General features: G+C 27.9%; 4 protein-coding genes across 4 annotated transcripts; 2 read left to right on the top strand and 2 right to left on the bottom strand.

The window, feature by feature from the left end:
• Positions 1-1,138: 1,138 nt before the first annotated feature.
• LOC107022713 (protein HIGH ARSENIC CONTENT 1, mitochondrial) lies at positions 1,139-3,144 on the bottom strand. Its single transcript, XM_015223307.2, has 6 exons — positions 3,109-3,144; positions 2,887-2,964; positions 2,695-2,768; positions 2,502-2,572; positions 1,820-1,873; positions 1,139-1,428 (listed from the first exon to the last, which is right to left on the bottom strand). The coding sequence occupies exons 1-6, from the start codon at positions 3,123-3,125 to the stop codon at positions 1,315-1,317; spliced, it is 408 nt and encodes a 135-aa protein (XP_015078793.1). The 5' UTR covers positions 3,126-3,144; the 3' UTR covers positions 1,139-1,314.
• Positions 3,145-4,408: 1,264 nt separating this feature from the next.
• On the bottom strand, positions 4,409-7,874 carry LOC107022572 (hyoscyamine 6-dioxygenase-like). The gene is made up of 4 exons (XM_015223167.1): positions 7,627-7,874; positions 6,896-7,191; positions 6,242-6,563; positions 4,409-4,884 (listed from the first exon to the last, which is right to left on the bottom strand). The coding sequence occupies exons 1-4, from the start codon at positions 7,819-7,821 to the stop codon at positions 4,636-4,638; spliced, it is 1,062 nt and encodes a 353-aa protein (XP_015078653.1). The 5' UTR covers positions 7,822-7,874; the 3' UTR covers positions 4,409-4,635.
• Positions 7,875-11,842: 3,968 nt separating this feature from the next.
• On the top strand, positions 11,843-14,861 carry LOC107022785 (cytochrome P450 82C2-like). Its single transcript, XM_015223375.1, has 3 exons — positions 11,843-12,514; positions 12,835-13,179; positions 14,210-14,861. The coding sequence occupies exons 1-3, from the start codon at positions 11,843-11,845 to the stop codon at positions 14,831-14,833; spliced, it is 1,641 nt and encodes a 546-aa protein (XP_015078861.1). The 3' UTR covers positions 14,834-14,861.
• Positions 14,862-18,595: 3,734 nt separating this feature from the next.
• On the top strand, positions 18,596-22,715 carry LOC107022575 (2-methylacyl-CoA dehydrogenase, mitochondrial). The gene is made up of 15 exons (XM_015223170.1): positions 18,596-18,756; positions 18,902-18,985; positions 19,081-19,138; positions 20,271-20,395; positions 20,508-20,552; positions 20,697-20,745; positions 20,876-20,985; positions 21,232-21,308; positions 21,426-21,476; positions 21,605-21,669; positions 21,766-21,920; positions 22,003-22,043; positions 22,130-22,184; positions 22,268-22,324; positions 22,414-22,715. The coding sequence occupies exons 1-15, from the start codon at positions 18,637-18,639 to the stop codon at positions 22,558-22,560; spliced, it is 1,239 nt and encodes a 412-aa protein (XP_015078656.1). The 5' UTR covers positions 18,596-18,636; the 3' UTR covers positions 22,561-22,715.
• The last annotated feature ends 352 nt before the right edge of the window (positions 22,716-23,067 follow it).

The raw sequence follows: 23,067 nt of genomic DNA, 5'->3' as shown, positions 1-23,067 counted from the left end.
TATATATATATATTTCTTAAATTATAAACGAAAGTATATACATATCATTTATCATAGTTTAAAATATAATTATTAAATTTCTTCTCCTTTTATATATTGATAGATATAATAAAATATTATATTTTTCAATTGAAAGTTCTCTACACAAAATGTCATATTGCACTAACTATATATGCAAATAATTAATTGAACAGGTTGTCAGTAATTGATAATTAATTGAACAAGTCGTAAGTAATTTATAATTAATTAGACAAGTACGAAGTGTTATTTTAAACACTACTTAAAAACAATCTACATGTAAACATCAAACACACGTATATAAAAGCTCAAGGTCAACTAATATACAAATAACCACAAGCTTTAACAAAATTCAATAATTTTATTTATTATACTATTTTTTTTCTCCACAATGAAATGAATTAAACTGTACAATAAAATGGTCCATGGAACACAATTTTTTTTAATTTTTTTTAAAGGTGAATGGTGAATTGTGTTTCTAAGCTTTTCTAATTACTGAAAATGAAAAAAAATAGTCAATATTAGTTAAACTCGTTTAGTAACAAAAAGAATTATTTTCCTATTGTCTTGAACCTATAATACCTCATTTGGTTTGGCTATTACTCCCTTAGCCCCAAATTCTTGTGATATTGAGTTAAATTATATAAACTTTGATCAAATATTCAAAATATTTTTTTTTTCACCATGTTGATATTAAAAGTCTCGCAACTTATTGTACCTTTTATGTAATTTTTGAATATTTAAGTTTTAATTCTAAAATATTGAATTAATCTATTTCAATTTAACTTTGATAATTAGTTAGATTAACTCTCGAGAAGCGAAACATGAAAAATATTTTGAGAGGAAAAGGAATATTTAATTTCTTTGCAATTTTTTTTATTATAGCCCATTTTAATAGTATTGAACTACCTTCCTAGACAGAAATAACGTGTACTAACCACTTTTCGATCATACTCATGATAAAGAACCAATTCATATGTATAGGACTTGTTTTTAGTTACGGGTGCTGAAAATGACTATTTATGTATATATCATACCCCATTTCTACCTATTCAAGAATATGACATAGTAATTATTATCGATCAGATGAATTTACGAATCATAAAGTCTTAAATACAAATAAATTTCAATAAAAGTAAAAATACTAGACATGTCTCGAGAAAATCATCCACACACAATAACTTAGAAATCAAAATGTAACATAAATTTTACATGATTATTTGAAATCCAATTTTTTTTTTTTCCCATTACATGTAAAAAAACATAGAAAATAATTCTTGTGAATGCATGTTTGGCTCATGGACGAAATTTGCAGGCAGTTTTGAACTGTTGAGCAGATTCATCTCCTTTAAACTCATTATCCACCCATGCTGAGTATCCTCCTTCCAAGTTTCTTACATCCTTGTACCCCTACACTCACACGCGAAATTAGAATTTTAATTTTTTATGGTTCTGAATTTTATTACGTACAATAATTTCAAGTGTTAATAATACTTATACATATTCAATAAACTTCTTAATACAAATATACTAAGTAAAAGTTACTGAGTTCAACCGATTCCCCCGTGTATAGCACAACATTAGTATTTTTTCGAAAAAATAAAATTTTATTCATGTAGACTTAATTCAAACTGAAATAAAGTTAACTTTCCGCCACTAATATTTGCATTAGAATAGACTTTCTACATTACATTCTTTGAAATCGCTTTTTTCTGAACCCTGCTAATATAATATATTTTATGCATTGAACTGTCGTTTTTTTTAATAAATATATAAATGGGAATTTGAAAGGCTCACTAACCGCATTAAGGAGATCGACACATGCTCGAAGTCCTCTCCCTCCACTGTTACATCCCTTCAAAACAGATCTCAATATCTTGTTAATTTACTCACCGACTAGAGAGACGTAATTAAAATTTAAATTTTACAAGTTTAATTTCAATTATTACGTCTATTTAATATAGAATTCATTTCATTTCTAATGTTATATATTCATGAATTTAACATCTACTCTGAGAGTCGTTCAAAATTAAGTTATTTAAAAGATAATATTATATATAGACATGTAACTCTGTTTAATAAGCCTTAAAAGATAAATGACAAATAACCTACTCTAACATGTTAATTTAATTTAAACCATGATATAAATACTTTTTCTGTTTGGTATTATTTGTCATGTTGTTTTTTTTAAAAGTCAATTTGACTGATTTTCAAGGTTCAATTAGATCATATTAATTTGATATTTTAAACAAAAAAATAAATATTGTAAAACTATATGAAAAGTACTATAAATTGCAAAATTTTGCATATTATTATGATGAAAAAATACATCTTAAAATGTTAGTCAAAGTTTTTATAGTTTGACTCAAAATAAAAATCATGACAAATAATACCGGACGAAGAGAGTAACTTTTATCGTTATAAATATATATAATTAGTAAAATTATTAAAAAGAAAGTTAAAATGTTTATGAGTTAATTTACCACAATCAGATGATCCTCCTTTTGGCACACTGCAGAGACTTGCTCAAGAAAATCTGGATTTTTCACCCTTCCTAGCAAAAAAAAAAAAAAAAAAAAAAAATTTAAAAACAAAAAAAACTTGGCTCACAATAGAAAATAGTTTATAAGAAAAAAAAAAACAAAAAAATAATGAAATTTAAAAAATAAAAAAAACCTTGTTCATTGAGAAACATGTATGGAATATTTATGGCTTTATCAATATGTCCTCTATTATACTCTTCAACTGTCCTGTAAATTAAACCCCAAAAATAATGAAATTGAATTATTCAAAATTTTCAAAAATAATACTAATTATTTTACTTTTACTAGATTTTTTTTTTACAAAAAAGTTTTTTTAATTACTCACCTCACATCTAAATAAGTGTGACCCGAAGAGAGCAGATCCTTTGCACTAATCACATCAACATTTGAAACATCCTCATTGCTGTGGACCAAAAAAAAAGGAAAAACATTATAAGAAGGATAAAAAATATAACGATCGATCAAAATAATAAGATCGATTAGAAATAAATTAGTATAACAATCGATTAACAATAGAATTTATAAGCATTAGAATTGTGTAAATTACCTCTTTATTGAATCCATTTTATGCTTATATATTGAAGTAGATACATCTTTTCAAACTTAATTTTCTTGGTTTTATAGAAGTTCATTGTATGTTTGGCCGTTGACCTTCTTTTTAATGTAATAAAATTATAATTAATTAATTGTATAATTTATTGCTTTGTTATAATTAATTGAACATGGCTACAAGTCACGTCAATATAACGCAATTCCGTTGACTTTTAATTTGTTTACAAACCAGAGTTTGGAGCCTACCCGTATAAAATATTAACAAAAATTTCAAAACGGTATAAAAAATTTATATTAACCAAAACGGTAAAATCGCTGAAACAACAGTGATTTCCTCCACCGGGAAAAGCAAAATCGTTGCTACTGCAGCGATTTTGCAAAATGTGATTTTTTTAAAAAAAAAATTCAAATCACATTATTTAAATTTAAATTCAATATAATATCTTTTTTTAGAAAGAAATTATTTTTATTACCTTACTTATTCTTAATTTTTTTAAAACAATGCATATTTTCTTATAAGCTATACATTTGAATTTCAAAAAAATATTTGAAAATCAATAAAATTTGTTCTTCCTAAAAAAAAAATTTTTAGGAAACCGCTGCCTCCATTTTTAGAAAAAAGAAAAAAAAATTTAAAGAAAATTGAAAATCGCTGTTTAGGTAGCGATTTGAATTTTTTTAAAAAAAAAAATCACATTTTTTGCAATTTTACTTTTTCCGGTGAAGGAAATCGCCGTTCTTCCAGCGATTTTATCATTTTGATTAATATAAAATTTTATATACCGTTCTAAATTTTTTATTAATATTTTATACCCTTTAAACTCCAAATTCTTACAAACCAACTGTAACTAATTTCTCATCTTGTTTTCGGATCTCCATATGTTAATTCTGTCAGTGTAAGCTTGATAATATTACATGTTTTAAATTTGACTAAAGAAGAAGAATTATCGAGAGTCAATCGAAAAAAATCTCTATAAAGATAGAAGTAAGGGGTTGTGTATATATCTTAATCCGCTCCGGTTTTATTTATGGAATTACACTAGATTTATTGATGTTGTTGCCTTGATAAACATGGAAATAATAATATTGTTGAGAATATAATTAAATAATAAAAATATGCTCTTTCTAACAACTTAAATTTTTAGGTGAGATGGTAAGACAGAGGAGTTAAGATCATATTGAATCTCACCGTCAACCAAATAAAAAAGTATGTTCACGTGTTTAGCCCATAAAAAAGAATTTAATAAATAACTCCAACAGCTTAACCTTTTAAATAAAATGATCAGACACTTTAATTCTTCAACACACACCTTTATTTATTGAAATTGTTTTATTTATATCACAAACTCAAATCACTATTACAAAGGAAGTAGTACAATACATAGTAGCATGAAATTATTGAAAATCCAAAACATAACATTAATAAACACACACACACAAAATTTATTCATCAAATGATTATTTTTGGTACCTCCAAAATCAAGAAACGCATCAATTTATCCCATAGTGATAAATTAATCAATTAAATTTTGTATGGATTGAGTGCAGCTTCAAATTCAGAGGTGTCACTGAAGAAAATCTTCAAATACTCAGTGTAGGAAAATGACTTGTATTTAGGAGGATTAATTTCACTTAAAAGTGGTTTAGCAGGCTCAATTATGCATTTTCCATCACAAGAAGGACTAGTTAAACATCCAAGAGATATTCTATCTCTCACTGAATTTGTAGCCACTCTATGTATTCCACTTTCTAACTTCCCATTGCTAATCACCTGAGTTAAAAAAAAAGATAAAAATTGACAATTTAGTCATATTTTGCGTTGACCTATAAACGCACCCGTTGAAATTATGAAGAGTGAAAGTGTTAAAAAGAAGACTAAATGATCGATCATACAAAAAATCACATGAAAAGAAGTTGTTTCAAAATAACTATCATTTTTCTTGGAATCAAATATAGATAACTTAGTCCATATTAAAAGATTCAAAAGGATCCATATAGCTTATTGTAGACATTGAAATTTTGTGAAACTTTAGAAGACTTGTTCAATGCGAGTTAGGACTCTACAAATTGTGTTCAATTCAAATTAGGATTTTTGGATGTTACTCAACCCTAAACCCTAGTTTATGCCTATATAAAGGGTACTAAATTCCCTTAAAAGGCATCTCGGAAATTCCATAAAGAGATCAAGATATCGAATAATCTACAAATTGATGGATTATTCATATAGAGAGGTCAAATCTAAATCATCCTAGTTTGAGAAATACGCCACTAACGGCCCTCGAATCATGGATAAATTTTAGAGAGTAGAATCAAGGGATCAACACCGCTATCTTAATCAATAAAATTATGTTTCTTCATATTTTTTTGTATGATTTATTTATTTTCCATATGTTTAAAATTTGTTGCAAACACTTATATCTAGAAGAAAGCTGGTAATTAGGTTCATTTGAATTACCTTCAACAAAAAGTTATATTATTTATATATAGTTAAAATTAATTTTTCTGTCACAATTTATATGACTTATTTTATTTTTAATTAATTCAAAAAAGAATGACACATTTCTATATTAAGTATCAATTTAACTTTAAAATGTTTATTTTACCCTAATGAATGAAATGATTTATAGCAATACAAATTTCTATCATCTATTTTAGACCATAAGTTTTACAAGTCTTCCTTTCTTTCTTAAACTCCGTGTTCTGAGTCGAACTATCTTACATAAAATAAGACAGAAGGAGTATTTTATGTGTAAATAACAGATGTAAAATCCCCTTTACTACTTCATATTTTTAACCTTCTTAATAAAAATTCTAGTTCCGCTACTAATATCTATTATTGGATATTAAATTAGTTTTAATTTTTTTAACAATTGCTTTTCTAGGAAGGCGTAACCGTATCATAGCTTTACATTCCAACAAAAATACTTGTGTTTTACTCACCTGCATCAATTTAATTATATGACTCGTTTTTTTTTAATACAGATTTAAAAAATGATATATTTTTAAATTTAATAAAAATAAATATTCTATTCATAATAATACAAAAATATATGATATATTTTAGATCATAAACTTTAAAAATTTATTTTTTTTAAAATTTTGTGTCACGTCGAAAACGTACGAAATACCTTCAAAATCATGCCATTGATGCAAACCAATGCACCAGGAATGGGCTCAACAGCAAGCCACTGTCCATCTTTCTGACGGCGCACATGTAAGCCGCCCAATTCTTGTAAAAGCAAGTTGATGACTCCGCCGTCGTTATGTTCCACGGCTCCAGCTGTTACAGTCGGGTCGGGGCATTTTGGGTAAAGGTTTATAGCCATATACTGAATATGGCTCAGCTCATTTGCAAAGTAATCCTTTTCAAGTCCCAATCCTTCACTCATTAGCTCCAAAATTCTCAAATTTGCCTTCCTCACTCCCTCACTATATTTTCCAATCACTTCCCTAGTAAATAAAATATAGTAATAACTGAGATATTTCGTCGCGAATCAGACATCAAATAAATATAGAATGAAAATTTTTTTAAAAAAATTATTAATGTCTAGTTGATATTGTTAAAAAGTTTCACATCGGTAGAGAGATGATAATTTGATCTCTTTCATGAGCTAGCTTTTGAGATTGAGTTAGACTCAGGTATCATTATTACATGATATCAAAGCAGACAGACGTTCTGAGATTGAATCTCACCGTCACCCAAAATTAAAAAGAATTTTCACGTGCAGGTCAAATTATACGAAAACGAAATGAAATAGAGAGATATTATATTTAATACTTACCTATATTTTGCTGGCTTTTCAGGCCAAGAATTAATTCTATCTTCTTTGGTAGGATGAGTACAATGAGCAAAAGTGTCTTTCCAAAAAATGACTTCTTTATCATTTTTACCATTCTTCTTAGGCTTATATTCCTTTTCAATATAAAGCTTTGGTTTCTGGTCAAGATTTGGCTCAAATTCACTCAACTCTTCTTCTTCAGTATACTTTTCCAAGTCCTCAATTGGCAACTTGAAAAATTCATCACAAACTTTAAGGACATCACCAATCAACTCTTGTGACACTCCATGGTTAATCACCTAATAATGACATCATAAACAACAATATAATTATCGATTTAATTTATATACGTTGACAGTGCATGTAACTAGTACACACTATTATCAATTAAATTTAACCTGTTATAACAAGTTACTTGCCTAACAATCAAACAACCTCTCTTTAACAATATTTCAGTATAACAATCAGTTTTTTTTCGGTGGACCCAATCTTTCATGTCATACTACATTCTCTATAACAACATAATTACCAATGAATGTTTAAATAAAGCTACTTGCAATTGCATCGTGATGTTTGAGTCAGTTTATATACACTTCTCGACTAATTACATGGAAGTCACTACCTCCACCAACATATATATAATAAGTAACATGCAATTACATTTTAAATGACCTACTTGTATGAATATTTTTCACTATCAGTACATAAAACTTAAAACTCTATAATTATATTACCTGAAAAACTCCATAGTCTTGAGAAGCTTTGATGATTTGTTCAACTATGAGGGAAGAATTAGGATGTGACAAATCAATAACAGGAATGTCTTTACCAATTGGGACATTTACATTCAATCTTTTCTCAGTAGGCACCACATACCTTTCAGGCACAGTGTTCACTTGTGAAGCCCAGCTAGAGATCAGAGATGCCATTTTTTTTTTTTTGGTTTTCTTAAAGTAAAGATGATGTAGAAAATTGAAAATGTACTTGTGAACCATTCTTAATTCATACCTTATTTTATAGTGGTCCTTGCAAAATATTTTAATTCTAGAGTAAAATATTGGTGCACTATTTTTAATTTGTAAGTTTATCGGTTCAGTCTGCTAGTGATATTATTTTTTTTTGGATTTAGATTCATACGGTATTAAAATGTAACACTTGTTTACTGATATACTCAACATTTCTCCTGTGGTTTTCCCGATGTGAAACTACTTATCATAATCTAGAATGTCATGAGTTTGTCGCCTACACCCAGGGGCGGAGCTAGTCACCTCAAGGTGTGTCTAACTAGATACTCATTATCAAAAAATTACATTATTTATATATATGTTAAATTCATTGTTTTAAAGGATATATATTTAAAGTTGGACATTCTTGACAAAGCTACGTCATTGACGCAGTGATAATGATTGTCCATATGAATAAAGTAGTTTCGGGTTTGAACCTCTTTGTAGTACATGTTTTTTGTTTTATTTTTACAATAGGTCACTTGTACACACACCATTATTCTTGAACATCCTTGATAAAATTTCTGACTTCGCAATTACTTATATACCCCTCTGACTCAACGTACTCGATGAAGTTTGTCATTACCTAGAAACAATCCGAGGTTATTTTGCCTAATCAAAATTTATCTAAACTCAATTGAACTCTTACCCACATCGACCAAGCTTACACATAAATGGCTCTGATACCATCTATAATGATCTAACCCACTAGTGACATTAACTGTTTTGTGCTAGGTACACCCAATTTTCTATCACATTTCTCAAGTGTAAAATATGCTAACTTATACACCCAACATTACTCATGTATTTTTATTCGTATGTAATTAAGCTAGGGTGTTAGCAGTAAAAAATATCTATCTATAACAGTCTCCTTTAAATATTGATTAATTGATTAGGAGCACTATAGATCAAGTTTTATTTTATCATGAGGAGACTCAAATGAACGAGACAATAGTTGTTTTTTTGTTTTAATTGATATGACACTTTTTTTAATGAATTTCTATAGGCAAATTATTTAAAAGTCTTTCATTTTTTCTTAAATAACATGTCATAAATTAGGACGGAAGAAGTACAATTACATAAACTAGAAATTTATTAATTTTCAATTAATTGCAACTAATAATGTATTTTATTAAAAATGAAAAGATTTTTTTAAAATATAATTGCAGCTAAGAGATTTCCAACGGGTTCTTATTAATTCTGAATCCATTTGGAGTTTTTTTTGTTACAAAACGCAGTATCCAACAAACAAAGTTAAATTAAAAATTCAGTCGTAATAAAATGGTTGGGATCCTTCTATTAGAGGATTCAGATTTGAGCCCTTCACAACAGAAAATCATATTATGAGTGTTACCCCTTCAAATGAGCCATGTAATGTGGATTCCGAGCCATGTAATGTGGAATCCAACTATATTGGGTTCGAATACATTTGGTACCAGACATTAGATGGAAATTAATAAAACAGAGATTAGTTGTATTAAAAAAAATAAAAATCTTGATTATATAAACAAAACAAATGAAATTAAATTTATCACAATCATTTTTAAAAATGAACTACTTACTATCTTCCAACGAGTTTTCTCTTTTATTTACATAATTAAAAGCAAAATGGATTATGATTAACAATCCTAGACAAATTTTACATGGATAAGATATGGAAGATATGTTGGTATGCAAAGAAGCAAGTCTTAAATATTTTTTTAATATAGTACATTTACGTAAATTTTTCAATTAAAATTATATGAATCTAGATCCAAAGCGAATAATATCACTTATAAGTTGGATTCTTACATATTGTATCGAGCAGAATCACTCTACATACAATCTTAAATGATAGTGGGACAAATCCCAACGAAAACCCAGAGTTCGGGAGAAAGGTACTATATATAACATTCTAGATGAATCTCATATTGACAAAACACAGAACATATACTGAATATCTAAAAAAACAAATTTTAAAATATGTTACACTCAACACTAATTAGGAAACTTTTTTTTAACAAGTACCTAATAAATATGCACATTATTGTGCACCTCAAAGTAATACAAGTCACATAATGTATATGTCAATGGTATACAACAAAACAAATGTGATTCAACTGCTGCACTTAAGATATACAAAATGTGAATTGTACATTCCAAAGGTATACAATGTATAACTGTTTCCATTCAAGAAATCAGAAGAATGGGTGTACTGTTATGGAAAAATTATATTTAAGATATAAATTTGATCGATTTGATCTTACATTTTTAACAAAGAAATGTTTTAAATTTTAGAAATTGTAAGTCCAACATATATTACTAGTTTTAAATTTTAATATACACATTAAATTAAATTATATATATAAAAAAGATTATCGTGCTAATTTTTCTTTTAGGAATTTTCAAATGTTACACACTTAAAATTTTTGAAAGATTAAAGCAAAAAAAAAAGTTAATTGAAATGTCAAAAGTGTTACAAATAACTACTTTGACGGTATTACTAACAAAAATAAAATAGATATAAGATTTCAATTTCTATTTTTGTTAGAGATGTGCACCCAATCATTAACATAGTATGTTACTTTTAACGTGAGTTCACACCTCTATATTTTCTTAAAAAAACCATTACTATATATAATCTAGAGAGGAGATCATGGATTCACGTGAACTCACGGAGCCCCTCTAGATACACTATGTCTACTGCAAACTGCAGTTAGGGATAGAAATCTTAGCCCACGATAATATGAACCACCCGAATTTAAGCGGATCAATAATTCATTTATTTATTAATTTTGATTCATTTAATTCAGCTTATTTAAAAGTTTGATTAATGCACAGGACAAATCGAAACGTGGAAAATCTTGATAATATATTTTTTATTTGATATGTTATATACTATTGAAAAAAAATTATTAATTGCTTAAATAAATTATAAAATAATAAACGAACTTGTCTGCATGTTTCAATCCAATCCATATAACATCAAATAATTTTTTAACCTTCAAATTTATTAACTTTATTCATTTTGCCTAGAAGTACATGATTTTATTTTATTAGTATTACGTGCATATCATTTGAATACTCATATCTAGATATTTTAATAATGGTATGTGTTTTTGTTTTTTAGCCATAATTTGAAAATATGATAAATTAAACGATACAATCTCTGTTTGTATTCTAATATATATATATGGCTACATAGATATTGGTGAAATCATTTGATTTCTTTAAGAAGATTTTGCAAATACTGACAAAATGATCAAAACTAAAATATAAGATAAACAAATTAAAACGAACGAAATAATTTTATTTAACAATAATGCATGCCAATCTTTACCTATCGTAATCGAATAAAGATGTTTTCCAATTCACCTTAGTGGAATCACTACAGAATTATATTTTTACTTTCAATAATTTAGACCCAATAATTGGATCAAATCATTATTACTTATAAAATATTCATCAAGCACATAGTACCGTCTATATTCTCGACCGTTTACGAGATAGTTAAGTTAATTACATTAAATATATTATTATCAATCTTAATTTGTATAGATTTAAGGTTTTACGAATTATTGAAACAAATACATATGATTAAAAGAAGTGATAATTGACGCAGTTATAAACTTATTTAAATAATCGACACTTGATAACATATTTGAACTTTTTTTTGAAATTCTTAATCGAAAGTGTATTTGATAGAAATGTAATTAGATGCGTAATTAGAACAAGCCTTAGTTTGAGTGTCCAGTAACACATTAGAACTTTTTTCAAATTCTGTATCGAAAATTTACGTTTGTTAAAAATATAATTAGATGCGTAACTAGAACAAGTATGAATTCGAGTGTCCAAATAAAATTTAGTTAGGTTACTTATATATCAAGCCTAAATATATAGTTCAAAAACCCAATCAAACCAATACATTCTCTTCTATCTCAATCTCTTTTTTTTCCCCTTTTGTCCAATGGAAATTCACATTCTTTCACATGTTGAAGCTATTATTGGAATTCTAGTTTTTTTCTTCCTATTATTTCTCATAAGAAAAGCAAAAACTTGGAAAAATAGCAAAAAATTTGGTCCACCCCCTCCACAACTTCCAGGAGCATGGCCAATTATAGGCCACCTCCCTCAAATCCTAAGCGACACGTTAGACGGTCGCAATAGGAGCAACAAGGACGGTGAAATTCCACTGGCCCATACCCTAGGTGCGTTAGCAGATAAGTATGGGCCAGTTTTCACCGTCCGTCAAGGGATGTTCCCAATAGCCGTTGTGAGTAGTTATGAAGCAATAAAAGAATGCTTTACTACACAAGACAAGAACTTAGCTAATAGAGTAGCTACTTGTTCTTGTAAATATCTTGGCTATGACCATGCAAATCTTACATTTGCAAATTATGGACCTTATTGGCGTATGGTTCGAAAACTGGTGGTTAATAATTTGCTATCGAGTAAGAGTCTGGAGAGGCTAAAGCATGTTCGAATTTCAGAAGTGGAGAGTAGTATCAAGGAGTTGTACACACTATTTGTTGCTAATGAAGCAAAAAATGTACCTACTAAAGTTGATATTGGCCATTGGTTTGATGATATGATGTTAAACATAACGGTGAAGATGATTGGTGGAAAAAGATATAGCCAGGTACGTAGAGACGAATCCAAAATTTAAAATTAATTAATTCAAATCGCTATATATATATACACACATTTACTCCATAACTAGAGGTGGAAAATTTAGCCCATAAAATATGATCCGCATAATCGATTTGAAATGACCCATCCATTTATTAGGTCAATTCATACGACACTCATTAGACCATAGTCTAAAAAGTCTATATGTAAGTTATAAGGCGAAAAAAAAAGGAGGACAACGTACCAACAATAAATTTTGAACCTAATAGATTATATGGTAGATTTTCAAATTCATAAAGTTCAAATTGTGAATCGGTCTGTTCTACACAGGTGAACAATAAAGAAGAGGAGAAGGAAGAAGCGGAACGTTTTAGAAAAGCGTTCAACGAAACGATGTATTATATAGCTATAGTTGGTATTGAGGATGCATTTCCAATTCCATTACTACAATGGCTTGATTTACAAGGTAATATTAAGGTGATGAAACGTATAGCTGATGAAATGGATGTTATTCTTCAACGTTGGCTTGATGATCATACTAAGACGAGGAAGAATAATAATGATTCTAATGATGATGATGATCAAGATTTGATTGATATAATGTTAACAGAGTTAGATAAGGATGATTTCCAATATGGTTATTCAAGGGAAACTATTATCAAAGCTACTATGTTGGTAAGTGTGCAACTATCTTATATTTCGATTTTAGTGTTATATGTTGTTTTATTTGCTTCAGTTATCATATTATCGTATGTTACATATGTGTTACATATTTGATACATTTTTGCTTGAGTTGAGAATTTATCGGAACAGTCTCTCTGCCTTCACAAGATAAGAGTAAGGTTGCGTACGCACCAACTCCTCAAGCCCAACTTGTAAATTACACTAAATATGTTATTGATATGTTTTTGCTTGAGGTGAGAGTCTATCAGAACAGTCTTTGTGTCTTCACGAGATAAGAGTAAGATTTTGCATATATACCAGCTCATTAAACCCCACTTGTAAATTACAATTGAATATGTTATTGTTGTTATTGTTATACTATGTCGGTATGTGCTTCAACTGTTGATCTGACTCTGTTAATTTGACGGGACATGAAATTTAAGATCTAAAGAAAGTCTTTTTTAATTAGCATATTAATTGATATGTGCACATGTGCATTTTTTATCCTTCAAGTTGTGAATCTACATAAATTAAACGAATAATTAAGTGCTTAATCATTCAATTTTTACTGCTATTCCATTATTTTAGGTGATATAGTTTTATAATTATCACCACTTCCTTTATAAAAACACTCATTTTACTCAAATAAAGGTGAAATATTTCAGAAGGACCAAATCTAAGAATATATCAATAATCAAGAGATCAAAATGCAATTATTATTTTGTAACATTTTTATTGTTATTTCTAGGACCCACAATTGATATGATTTGAAGTGTAATACATATTTTATGCTCATACGTACTAATTTAAATTATTGAAAATCATGATGATTAATGTGTTATTTTTCTTTTTAACCAAATCTAGAATATATCAATAATCAAAAGAGCAAAGTGCAATTATTATTTTGTAACATTTTTATTGTTATTTCTAGGACCCACGATTGATATGATTTGATGGTTAATACATATTTTCTGCTCAAACGTATTCAATTTAAATTATGTACACTAACAATCACGATGATTAATGTGTTATTTACACGCAGACTATAGTTTCAGATGCTACACATACCACAGCTGTTCATTTGATATGGATTATTGCCTGCTTACTAAACAATAAACATGTACTAGAAAAAGTCCATGAAGAAATCGACACGAAAGTTGGCAAAGATCGTTGGATCGAAGATTCAGACATCAAAAACTTAATGTATTTTCAAGCAACAATTAAAGAAGTATTACGTTTATATCCACCATCACCTATGTTAGTTCACGAAGCCTTAGCTGATTGTCAAGTACTTGGTTACCATATTTCAAAAGGCACACGTTTATTTGTAAACGTGTGGAAACTTCAAAAAGATCCGAAATTTTGGCCAGAGCCTGAAAAGTTTTTACCCGAGAGGTTTTTAACCACTAAGGCAAAAGTTGATGTCTATGGTAAAGATTTAGAGTTTATACCATTTGGCTCTGGAAGACGATCGTGTCCTGGAATTACTATGGCCATGCAAGTGACTTATCTTTCAATTGCGCGTTTACTTCAAGCATTTGATTTTGATTTACCAAATAATGACCCGTTGGATATGACCGAAGGGCCGGGTTTTACCGCGGTTAAAAAAATTCCGTTGGAAGTTGTGGTAAAACCTCGTATGCTTCCTATGTATTATGGGGCTTAATTAATAATTTAAATATCTTAATTTGGTATTTTTTTTGTTTTATTATTAATAATAAAATGTATTGTTTGATCAATAAGATCTACCATTGTATCATTGTATATTGTATTTTGTATTTTTTTTAATGAAGTATTTTTTTAAACAGAAGTAGTAAAAAAGAATGATATTATTAACTTTTTTTTTTAAAAAAAAAAGAAGTAATATTTTGTAATTCAAATTAAACTTTTATATTTTATATGTTAAAATAGGATTTTAAAAATAGGATAGGTTCCCTTATTTGTATTCATCAAAAATTTCTTTTTCTTGCAAACATATACATAAGGTTCCTATGACATCAAAAGAAATTATCTTCTACAATAATAAATAGTAAAAATAATCACTGAAATACTAAATTAATAAATCACTGGTAATAATCAAAAAGTCTTTCATACATCGAAGTTAACATTTACGTGTGTAATTTGAATTACTGTTAGTTTCCACGTTTAAAAAACGAGTTTATTTTAATGGTCTAATTTGTTGGTGATATTATTTATTACGTCTAAGATCAATTTAAGTTCTCGAGCATGGGATCAAACTAGATCCATTAAATTCAATATAAGTACGGTTAATTAAAACCCTTGACACAAGTGTTGAATATTGGAAATTTAAAGATACTCCCTTTGCTCACTTTTAGTTGTTATATTAGAGTTTTTGGTCAAAAATATTTTTTAATTATATCCTAAATTTAAATTACATCATTAAAGTATCAACTAGCAGAAAACATCCTTTAACTATACTCCAAACTTAAACTACATCCTTAAAGTATATCTTTTAGCAGAAAACATTCTTTAAGTATTTGTAAGTGAACAAGTAGATATGTCAAAAAAACTAATGGATCTTACGAAAACATGAACAGTTAACGTAGGACTATCAACAAAAGTTATTCTGCATAATCACATTACTTGCGAAAAGAAGTTATTGAAAAATATAAAAAAAATCTTAGACATTGTTGCTTATGGAAACTAAAAATGATTGGAAGGTGTGAGCTTACATAATTTGCTTTTTTCGTAACGGAAAGAAGTTGGACTTTAATTATTTTTATCTTTTTCTTAACCAATTAAATCAATAAATTTTTAGGTCAATCTAATATTGAAGTGACCAAAATATTGGTTATGTCTCGTATTTGAGTTTCATTCTACATTATTAGAAGCGGAAGTCTACAACAAATGTCGCTTCTAGCATATTCAACTGAGAAGAAACATAATTAAACTAATAATATTTTTAATTAATATTACATGAAAAATGAATGAAAAAAGTTCACTATAATATTCTTGGCATATCCGACTTAATTTTTGCGTGATATATGGGATAGTTTTACGAGAAATTCAAGTAGAAGGATAAAAATTGTCCACTTTAAAATACTTGAAAGATGTTTTATGGTAAGAATGATACTATAAGGATGTAGTTTAAGTTTGGGGTATAGTTAAAGGATGTTTTCTGCTAGAAATGATACTTTAAGAATGTAGTTTAAGTTTGGGGTATAGTTAAAGAATGTTTTAGCCAAAAACTCTGTTATATTGTGTTTTCTAAAATTTAATTTGACTAATTTTTAAATTTAAATTGAATTACATTAATTTGATAGTTTAAACAAAAAAAAATCGATATTCAAATTTACGGAAAGTACTATAAATTGCAATTTCTTGCATATCAACATGATGAAAAAATCTAACGTAAAATATTAGCAAAAGTCCTTATAATTTAACTCTAAAATAAAACAATGACAATTAAAAGTGGAAGGAGAGAATAACTTTAACTAGTATTTTCCTTTTTCTGATATTATTTTCATGTAAATTTAAATGTAAAATTCGCCATCACCCAATAAAGCACAATTTATTAAAATTGTTGATTTTCTTTTATCTTTAATTTTATCAGGTGACAATTTTATCATATGCTTTAGAAAAAAGTAAATAGGTAATATGGTAATTGTTTTCATATTCGTATGGAGTTTCAATTATTTTAAACTTTTTTATGGTGTAAATTTTATTTAAAGAAAAATATTTTTTTAATTTAATTCCTCTTATTCTTTTTAACCTACCTCTGAAAGGCCTACAACTCCTCACGTTATATATGGACCCCATCTCCAACGTATTTTGTTCTATAAAAGTAATGTTATTAATTGATTATTAATAGGAGAGTTATGATCGTGGTAGAGTGATAAATATTTTTTTTTAATTGGAGATTTTATGTTTGAATTTTCCTGGGTATGAAATCGTCGTTGTTAAAGAACTTTTCATCCCAATATGAGATTTTTTTTATGCGAATTTAAATTTAAGCATGTTCTAATATGAATATCAAGACACCAAATAAAAAAAAAGTTATTAATTGATGAAGATGTTTAGATTTTGTCAAATAAGTACAATAAATATCTTTAGGTGGTTCAATAATAATAAATGAGTGTGCTTTCTTAAAGAGTCTATTTTCCTTCTTATATTTATGGATTGAGAGGGTTGCTTTCTATTGTATAAAATTAGAAAGTTATGCATTTCAATGAAGAAAATATTTTTCTACAAAAATGTCAAATAATAAATCGACTTGTAATTTAGTGTATAACAAAATTTTAGTATATGAAATTTATATTTCAAAGCTTGGAATCCGTACATACTTGTTTGGTTGAATTCAAACAGGGTGGCTCAACATTATTTATATATGGTCTGAAGTCAATATTTTGATGAGAGGCTTTTGTTTTTATTTATTAAATCGATATTAAGGGTTATTTAGTTGGGAACAAGTTATTCGAGATTTATTATTTTAGCATAAATTATCATGGGATAAGTTATTTCACCATATATAGATGGGATAACTTATCGGCTTATCCTATCACTAAGATATAAATGATGGGATAAATATCACAGTACTATCTGATACCTCCAACCAAATGCAGAATAAAATAATCCTGCATTTTATGTCTGAGACTTTTATAGCTTATACTTCACACAAAATACCAAACGATTCATAATTTTTGTATATTTTCAACATTTGAATTACAAAAATGTTACTAATAACTTCTTATAGTCAATTTATCTTAATATATTTTTGGGGATGTATTACAAATTTAATTTCTTCTCTTTTCTCTTTGTTAACTAAACATATTTTTCTGAATTTGAATTATAAAAAATGATTATAAATATAAAATATAACTATGAAGTGGAAATAAACTATGATTTTTTGGAGAATACTATTACTACTATGTTTCAATTTAACTGACCCTGATTTGGAATACAATAGGCAGATTAACTATTTTTCTAATGTAAATTCGAACATAAAATTTTAAAATCGATTTAAATTTTCAGATTTAATTGTCTATGTATTTTGAAAATCTTCAATAACTGCTCTAATTAAAGAAATTCGTTACATTTAATTAATTTAAATAAATAAAATATATATTTCAATATTAAAATTCGATTGATACATGTACATCTTGCGATTCATACTCATATATCCTAAACACAAAAATATAATAGAGAAAATAATATTTTAAACTATTAAAAATCTTAATAATTAAAACCTAAAATTTATAATATTTAAAGACTTCCCAAAAATATTACAAGTTACATCGTCATTATAATAAGTCAAAATACAGCTCTTTTATTTAACATAATAAATAAAATAGTGCTTTCTTCATATGACTAGACTTACCAATCACTACAACTTTTATTTATTTAATAAAAATAAATAAATAGAGCTCTTATATATATCTCAATCTCATTTAGCATTAAATATAATTCTTCTTCTTTCTTCCTTCTTTAATACCCAAAAATCCATAGAAAATGCATAAATTATTTGCAGTAAGGTCCTTGAGTTCTACCATAGCCAAAAACTTCAAGTCCCTACAAAATCAACAAGCTGCTTTTTCTACTTCATTACTATTGGATGATACTCAAAAACAGGTAAAAAAAAAATTATACTTATACCACAATTTTTCATTTTAATTGAAATTAAAGGACCAAATTATAAGTTAAGTTAACTTTGAGGGGATAAGTTTACTATTTTACATGATTTACTAATTATTTTTTGTTTGCATAATTTTTGTAGTTTAAAGAAAGTGTAGCAAAATTTGCTCAAGAGAATATAGCTCCTTATGCTGAAAAGATTGATAGAACAAACAGTTTCCCAAAGGTTAATAAATTCATTATCTTTAATTATGTGATTAAAGTTTAAAAAAATTAATCAAAAGAGATTAATTATTTGTCTATTTCATGATTTTCGTTCAGGAGATTAACTTGTGGAAATTGATGGGAGACTTTAATTTGCATGGAATTACCGCACCAGGTAAAATCGTAAAATGATGTGATAATATAAAAATTGTTATAATAACAATGTATATAATATAAGATAAGAATATATGTTATATAATTATGATTAATTATAAATAAATGTCCTTTTCAAAGCAAAAGACCAGAGGCAGAGAGTAGTTAAATGGAATAAATGGTGCTATGGATAGAAGTTATAAATGACCCGTAATATTTATGGGTTGAACTCAAAATAATTTAAATTTTAAATAAATTTTAACTCAATATTCAAGTGTTGTCCGTTTCAAAATGATTGTCAGTGAAGTTCAATTTAATTCTCAACTTCAACTTATTTTTTATATTTACTAGCTAAATCACATATTTTATCCAAATATTTTTCATTCATCTAATATAATTGGATCTCGAATTCTAAATCAAGATCTAATCTTGAGTCCCGATTGACCCAAGTCAAGATCTGAGTCGGATCTCAGATTTGGGCCTAGGCTCATATCTTGGGTCTTGGGTCAAGGTTAGGGTCAAAGTCAAGTTTGGATGTTGGGTTGAGTTTTGAGTCAAATATCAAATCCCAATTTACGTCTTCCGGAGTAAGAGTCAAATTTCAAGTTGACAGTCACACCAAATCAGGTCTTGAGTCGGGGCTCATGGCTTAAGTCTCGAGTTGCTTTTGGATTGGGCCTCAAATCCCGAGTCTCAATCAAGCTTGGATCTCGAATTCCAAGTCAAGCTCGAGTCTCGAGTCTAAATATAATAATCCCCTACAACTTGTTATTAACATATCAAAATCTCATGAATAAATAATCATATTAACAAACATCAAAATTCCCACTATATATTATTATATAGTATAGATTTTAGTGAAACTTTGTACAGGCCAATTATTATTTTTTTATATAACATATTCCAATTGGAGAAAAAACTGTAATATACGTAACATCGCAGAAAACAAGGACATCTATCATCATCTCTTGTAAAAGCATTTTCCAATAATATTACTATTATGATCAATCATTTCCACAAAATAATGTCACAAAACCAAGTGGACAATTATATTTCTAACAAAGTGAACAAACATTTGAGATATTACTCTCGTAAATACTACTATTTATATATAAAAATTAGCTAGTGTTTGAGTTCTGTTGAACGTGTAACAGAGGAATATGGCGGTCTCAACCTTGGATATTTATATCATTGCATTGCCTTAGAAGAAATTAGTCGTGCATCTGGTGCTGTTGCTGTTTCATATGGTGTTCAATCCAACGTTTGCATTAACCAATTGGTAACTATTTTTTTATATATATATATATATATATATAATATGCTATATAGGTACAGTACAACATGTTCTTGTACCGTGTACGTTGACGTGACGATTAAATTTTAATTTCTAGGTTAGAAATGGAACCCCTGAGCAGAAGCAAAAATATTTGCCAAAGGTTCTACTAATTTTATCTCTCTTACTTTCTTTTAGTTTTTTGAACGCATAAAATCGATGCATTAAGCTTCTGATATGCACGAATATAAAAAAAATCGAATCATCAGAATCTATCAGTCTAACTCACTTTGATTGTGTCATGAAGCTTATAAGTGGTGATCAAATTGGGGCTCTAGCCATGAGTGAACCAAATGGTAATTTTGTTGTAATTAATTTACCTTCATTATCAATTTACTTTTACTTATAATTATAACCTAATACATAAATACTGTCGATGCATAGAAATTAAACGATTAATAACACTTTTTTTTTCACTTTGATCAGCTGGGTCAGATGTTGTTAGCATGAAGTGTCGAGCCGATCGTGTCGATGGTGGCTATGTTTTAAACGGAAATAAAATGTGGTGCACCAATGGTCCTATCGCTAATACTTTGGTATATATCTCTCTTCGTAATATTATTTCATTACGTTCATCTTTACTTGTTCAGTATTAACTTTATACACCTTACAGAGTAAAAGTGGACGAAGGAAGTTGTAGACTCCTTTTTTTTTTTCCTTTTTCCAACTTGATATTTAGACACAAATCGATCTACTATTTAATTTCGTATTCATATATGTGGACTATATGATATAATTTTTCATGTTACATTATTAAATTTTGTGTTTAACTTATTAATCAGATTGTTTACGCAAAAACGGATACTACTGCTGGTTCTAAAGGAATTACAGCATTTATAATCGAAAAAGAGATGTCAGGGTACGTACCTCACATTTGTAAAATTCAAATTCTGAATCAATTATCTTCATACTCGTATAAGAAAACCACCATAAATAACTTTTTCTATTTAATTTCATAAATATGTTGAAAATGCAGATTCTCAACCGCACAAAAATTGGACAAACTTGGGATGCGAGGAAGCGATACGTAAGTTTAAATTAATAATATCGAGCGAATTGCTAGTTCCTGAGTACTATTTTTTTAGCGTAGCAATTCGCCCGATATTAAATATTGATGAAATTGTAGTAAATCTCATATGGACTCAAAAATTGCAGATGTGAACTTGTATTTGAGAATTGCTTTGTTCCTAAAGAAAATGTTTTAGGCCACGAAGGAAAAGGTAAAAAAAAAAAAAAATCTCTACAAATACGATATTGTATGAATATATCATTTATCACATCACGTATATTAATTTCTCAATTTTTCGTATGTATAGGAGTGTATGTTTTAATGTCGGGGCTAGATTTGGAACGACTTATTTTAGCAGCAGGACCTATTGGAATAATGCAAGCATGTATGGATATTGTTATTCCTTACGTTCGACAAAGGGAGCAATTTGGAAGACCAATCGGCGAATTTCAACTTATACAGGTATATGTATAACTGTAATATCTTTTAAGCCACTAATTTTATTGAGTCGCTTTGTAATTTGAAAACTTTTTTTCCAATCCAGGGAAAACTAGCTGACATGTATACTGCTTTACAATCTTCAAGGTTAGAATTTCATTCGAATTAAATTGTTTTTTTTTTAATAGTAAATTCATATTTTTATGTCAATTATTTTTTATTGTATTTTTCAGATCATATGTGTATGCTGTTGCAAAGGATTGTGACAATGGGAAGATTGATCCAAAGGTTTTTTTTTTTTTAAAAAAATATATATATATTTTGTGTCATTTAGAAGTTTTTATTATAACTTATTTCTTTTTATTTTTCAGGATTGTTCTGGGACTATACTACTGGCAGCTGAAAGAGCCACTCAAGTAGCTCTCCAGGTGAAAAAAAGAGCTTTTTTAAACGTGAAATTGTCGATATATATAATTTAAATTTGTGTTTGATACGTTACGTTTAAATGAAATTACAGGCAATTCAATGTCTAGGTGGAAACGGATATATAAATGAGTATCCAACAGGACGTTTACTGCGAGATGCCAAAATGTATGAGATTGCAGCAGGAACTAGTGAAATAAGAAGAATTGTAATTGGTCGTGAGCTACTTAAACATCAATAATTAGTTACAAATTAAAATTAATTAGGGGATCCTACATGATTTAATTTCTTTTTTTAAAAAATTGTTATGTTCAATCAACAAATTATATGTCACGTATGTTGTTCTCAATGTTTAAAGAAAGAAGAGTCAAAACTAATAGCACAACTGTTATCCGACATTCTATCCTTCTCAAACCTTTCTAGTACGATTATAATTTATAAGAAAACGGAAACGAAACTTTCATTTTTTTTTCCATAGGAAAAGATACGAAGGTAAAAAGGAAATACTTGGGATATCTTATAGGACTGTTTGAGAGAGAAACTCAAGTTCTTCGTAGGAAAAAATAGACATTAATAAAGAATGTTAAAATCTTTACCGACATTAGATAAGTATCATTAGAATCAATGTCGTTAAAGGTTTTAGAAACATGTACAAAAAGCATTAACCGATCATCAAAATTTTTGATGTATACCCACTTACCCATCTAAATTCCATATGTAAGATATTCATCTTTCATATTCTACGATT

The sequence above is a fragment of the Solanum pennellii genome, chromosome 6 (assembly GCF_001406875.1).
Source record: "Solanum pennellii chromosome 6, SPENNV200".
NCBI classification, from domain to species: domain Eukaryota; kingdom Viridiplantae; phylum Streptophyta; class Magnoliopsida; order Solanales; family Solanaceae; genus Solanum; species Solanum pennellii.
This window is presented reverse-complemented; position numbering and strand designations above follow the sequence as displayed.

What these genes read in the sequence shown, in the direction of transcription:
- LOC107022713 (XM_015223307.2), bottom strand. An exon ending in CACACTTATTTAGATGTGAG is followed by an intron (nt 2,769 to 2,886) that starts GTGAGTAATTAA and finishes TTTAATTTACAG; the next exon opens with GACAGTTGAAGAGTATAATA. An exon ending in AGGAGGATCATCTGATTGTG is followed by an intron (nt 1,874 to 2,501) that starts GTAAATTAACTC and finishes TCTGTTTTGAAG; the next exon opens with GGATGTAACAGTGGAGGGAG.
- LOC107022572 (XM_015223167.1), bottom strand. Translation starts at nt 7,821, where the DNA reads ATGGCATCTCTGATCTCTAGCTGGGCTTCACAAGTGAACACTGTGCCT. An exon ending in AAGACTATGGAGTTTTTCAG is followed by an intron (nt 7,192 to 7,626) that starts GTAATATAATTA and finishes TGTCATTATTAG; the next exon opens with GTGATTAACCATGGAGTGTC. An exon ending in GAAAAGCCAGCAAAATATAG is followed by an intron (nt 6,564 to 6,895) that starts GTAAGTATTAAA and finishes TTTATTTACTAG; the next exon opens with GGAAGTGATTGGAAAATATA.
- LOC107022785 (XM_015223375.1), top strand. Translation starts at nt 11,843, where the DNA reads ATGGAAATTCACATTCTTTCACATGTTGAAGCTATTATTGGAATTCTA. An exon ending in GTGGAAAAAGATATAGCCAG is followed by an intron (nt 12,515 to 12,834) that starts GTACGTAGAGAC and finishes TGTTCTACACAG; the next exon opens with GTGAACAATAAAGAAGAGGA. An exon ending in TTATCAAAGCTACTATGTTG is followed by an intron (nt 13,180 to 14,209) that starts GTAAGTGTGCAA and finishes ATTTACACGCAG; the next exon opens with ACTATAGTTTCAGATGCTAC.
- LOC107022575 (XM_015223170.1), top strand. Translation starts at nt 18,637, where the DNA reads ATGCATAAATTATTTGCAGTAAGGTCCTTGAGTTCTACCATAGCCAAA. An exon ending in GAACAAACAGTTTCCCAAAG is followed by an intron (nt 18,986 to 19,080) that starts GTTAATAAATTC and finishes ATTTTCGTTCAG; the next exon opens with GAGATTAACTTGTGGAAATT. An exon ending in GCGAATTTCAACTTATACAG is followed by an intron (nt 21,921 to 22,002) that starts GTATATGTATAA and finishes TTTCCAATCCAG; the next exon opens with GGAAAACTAGCTGACATGTA.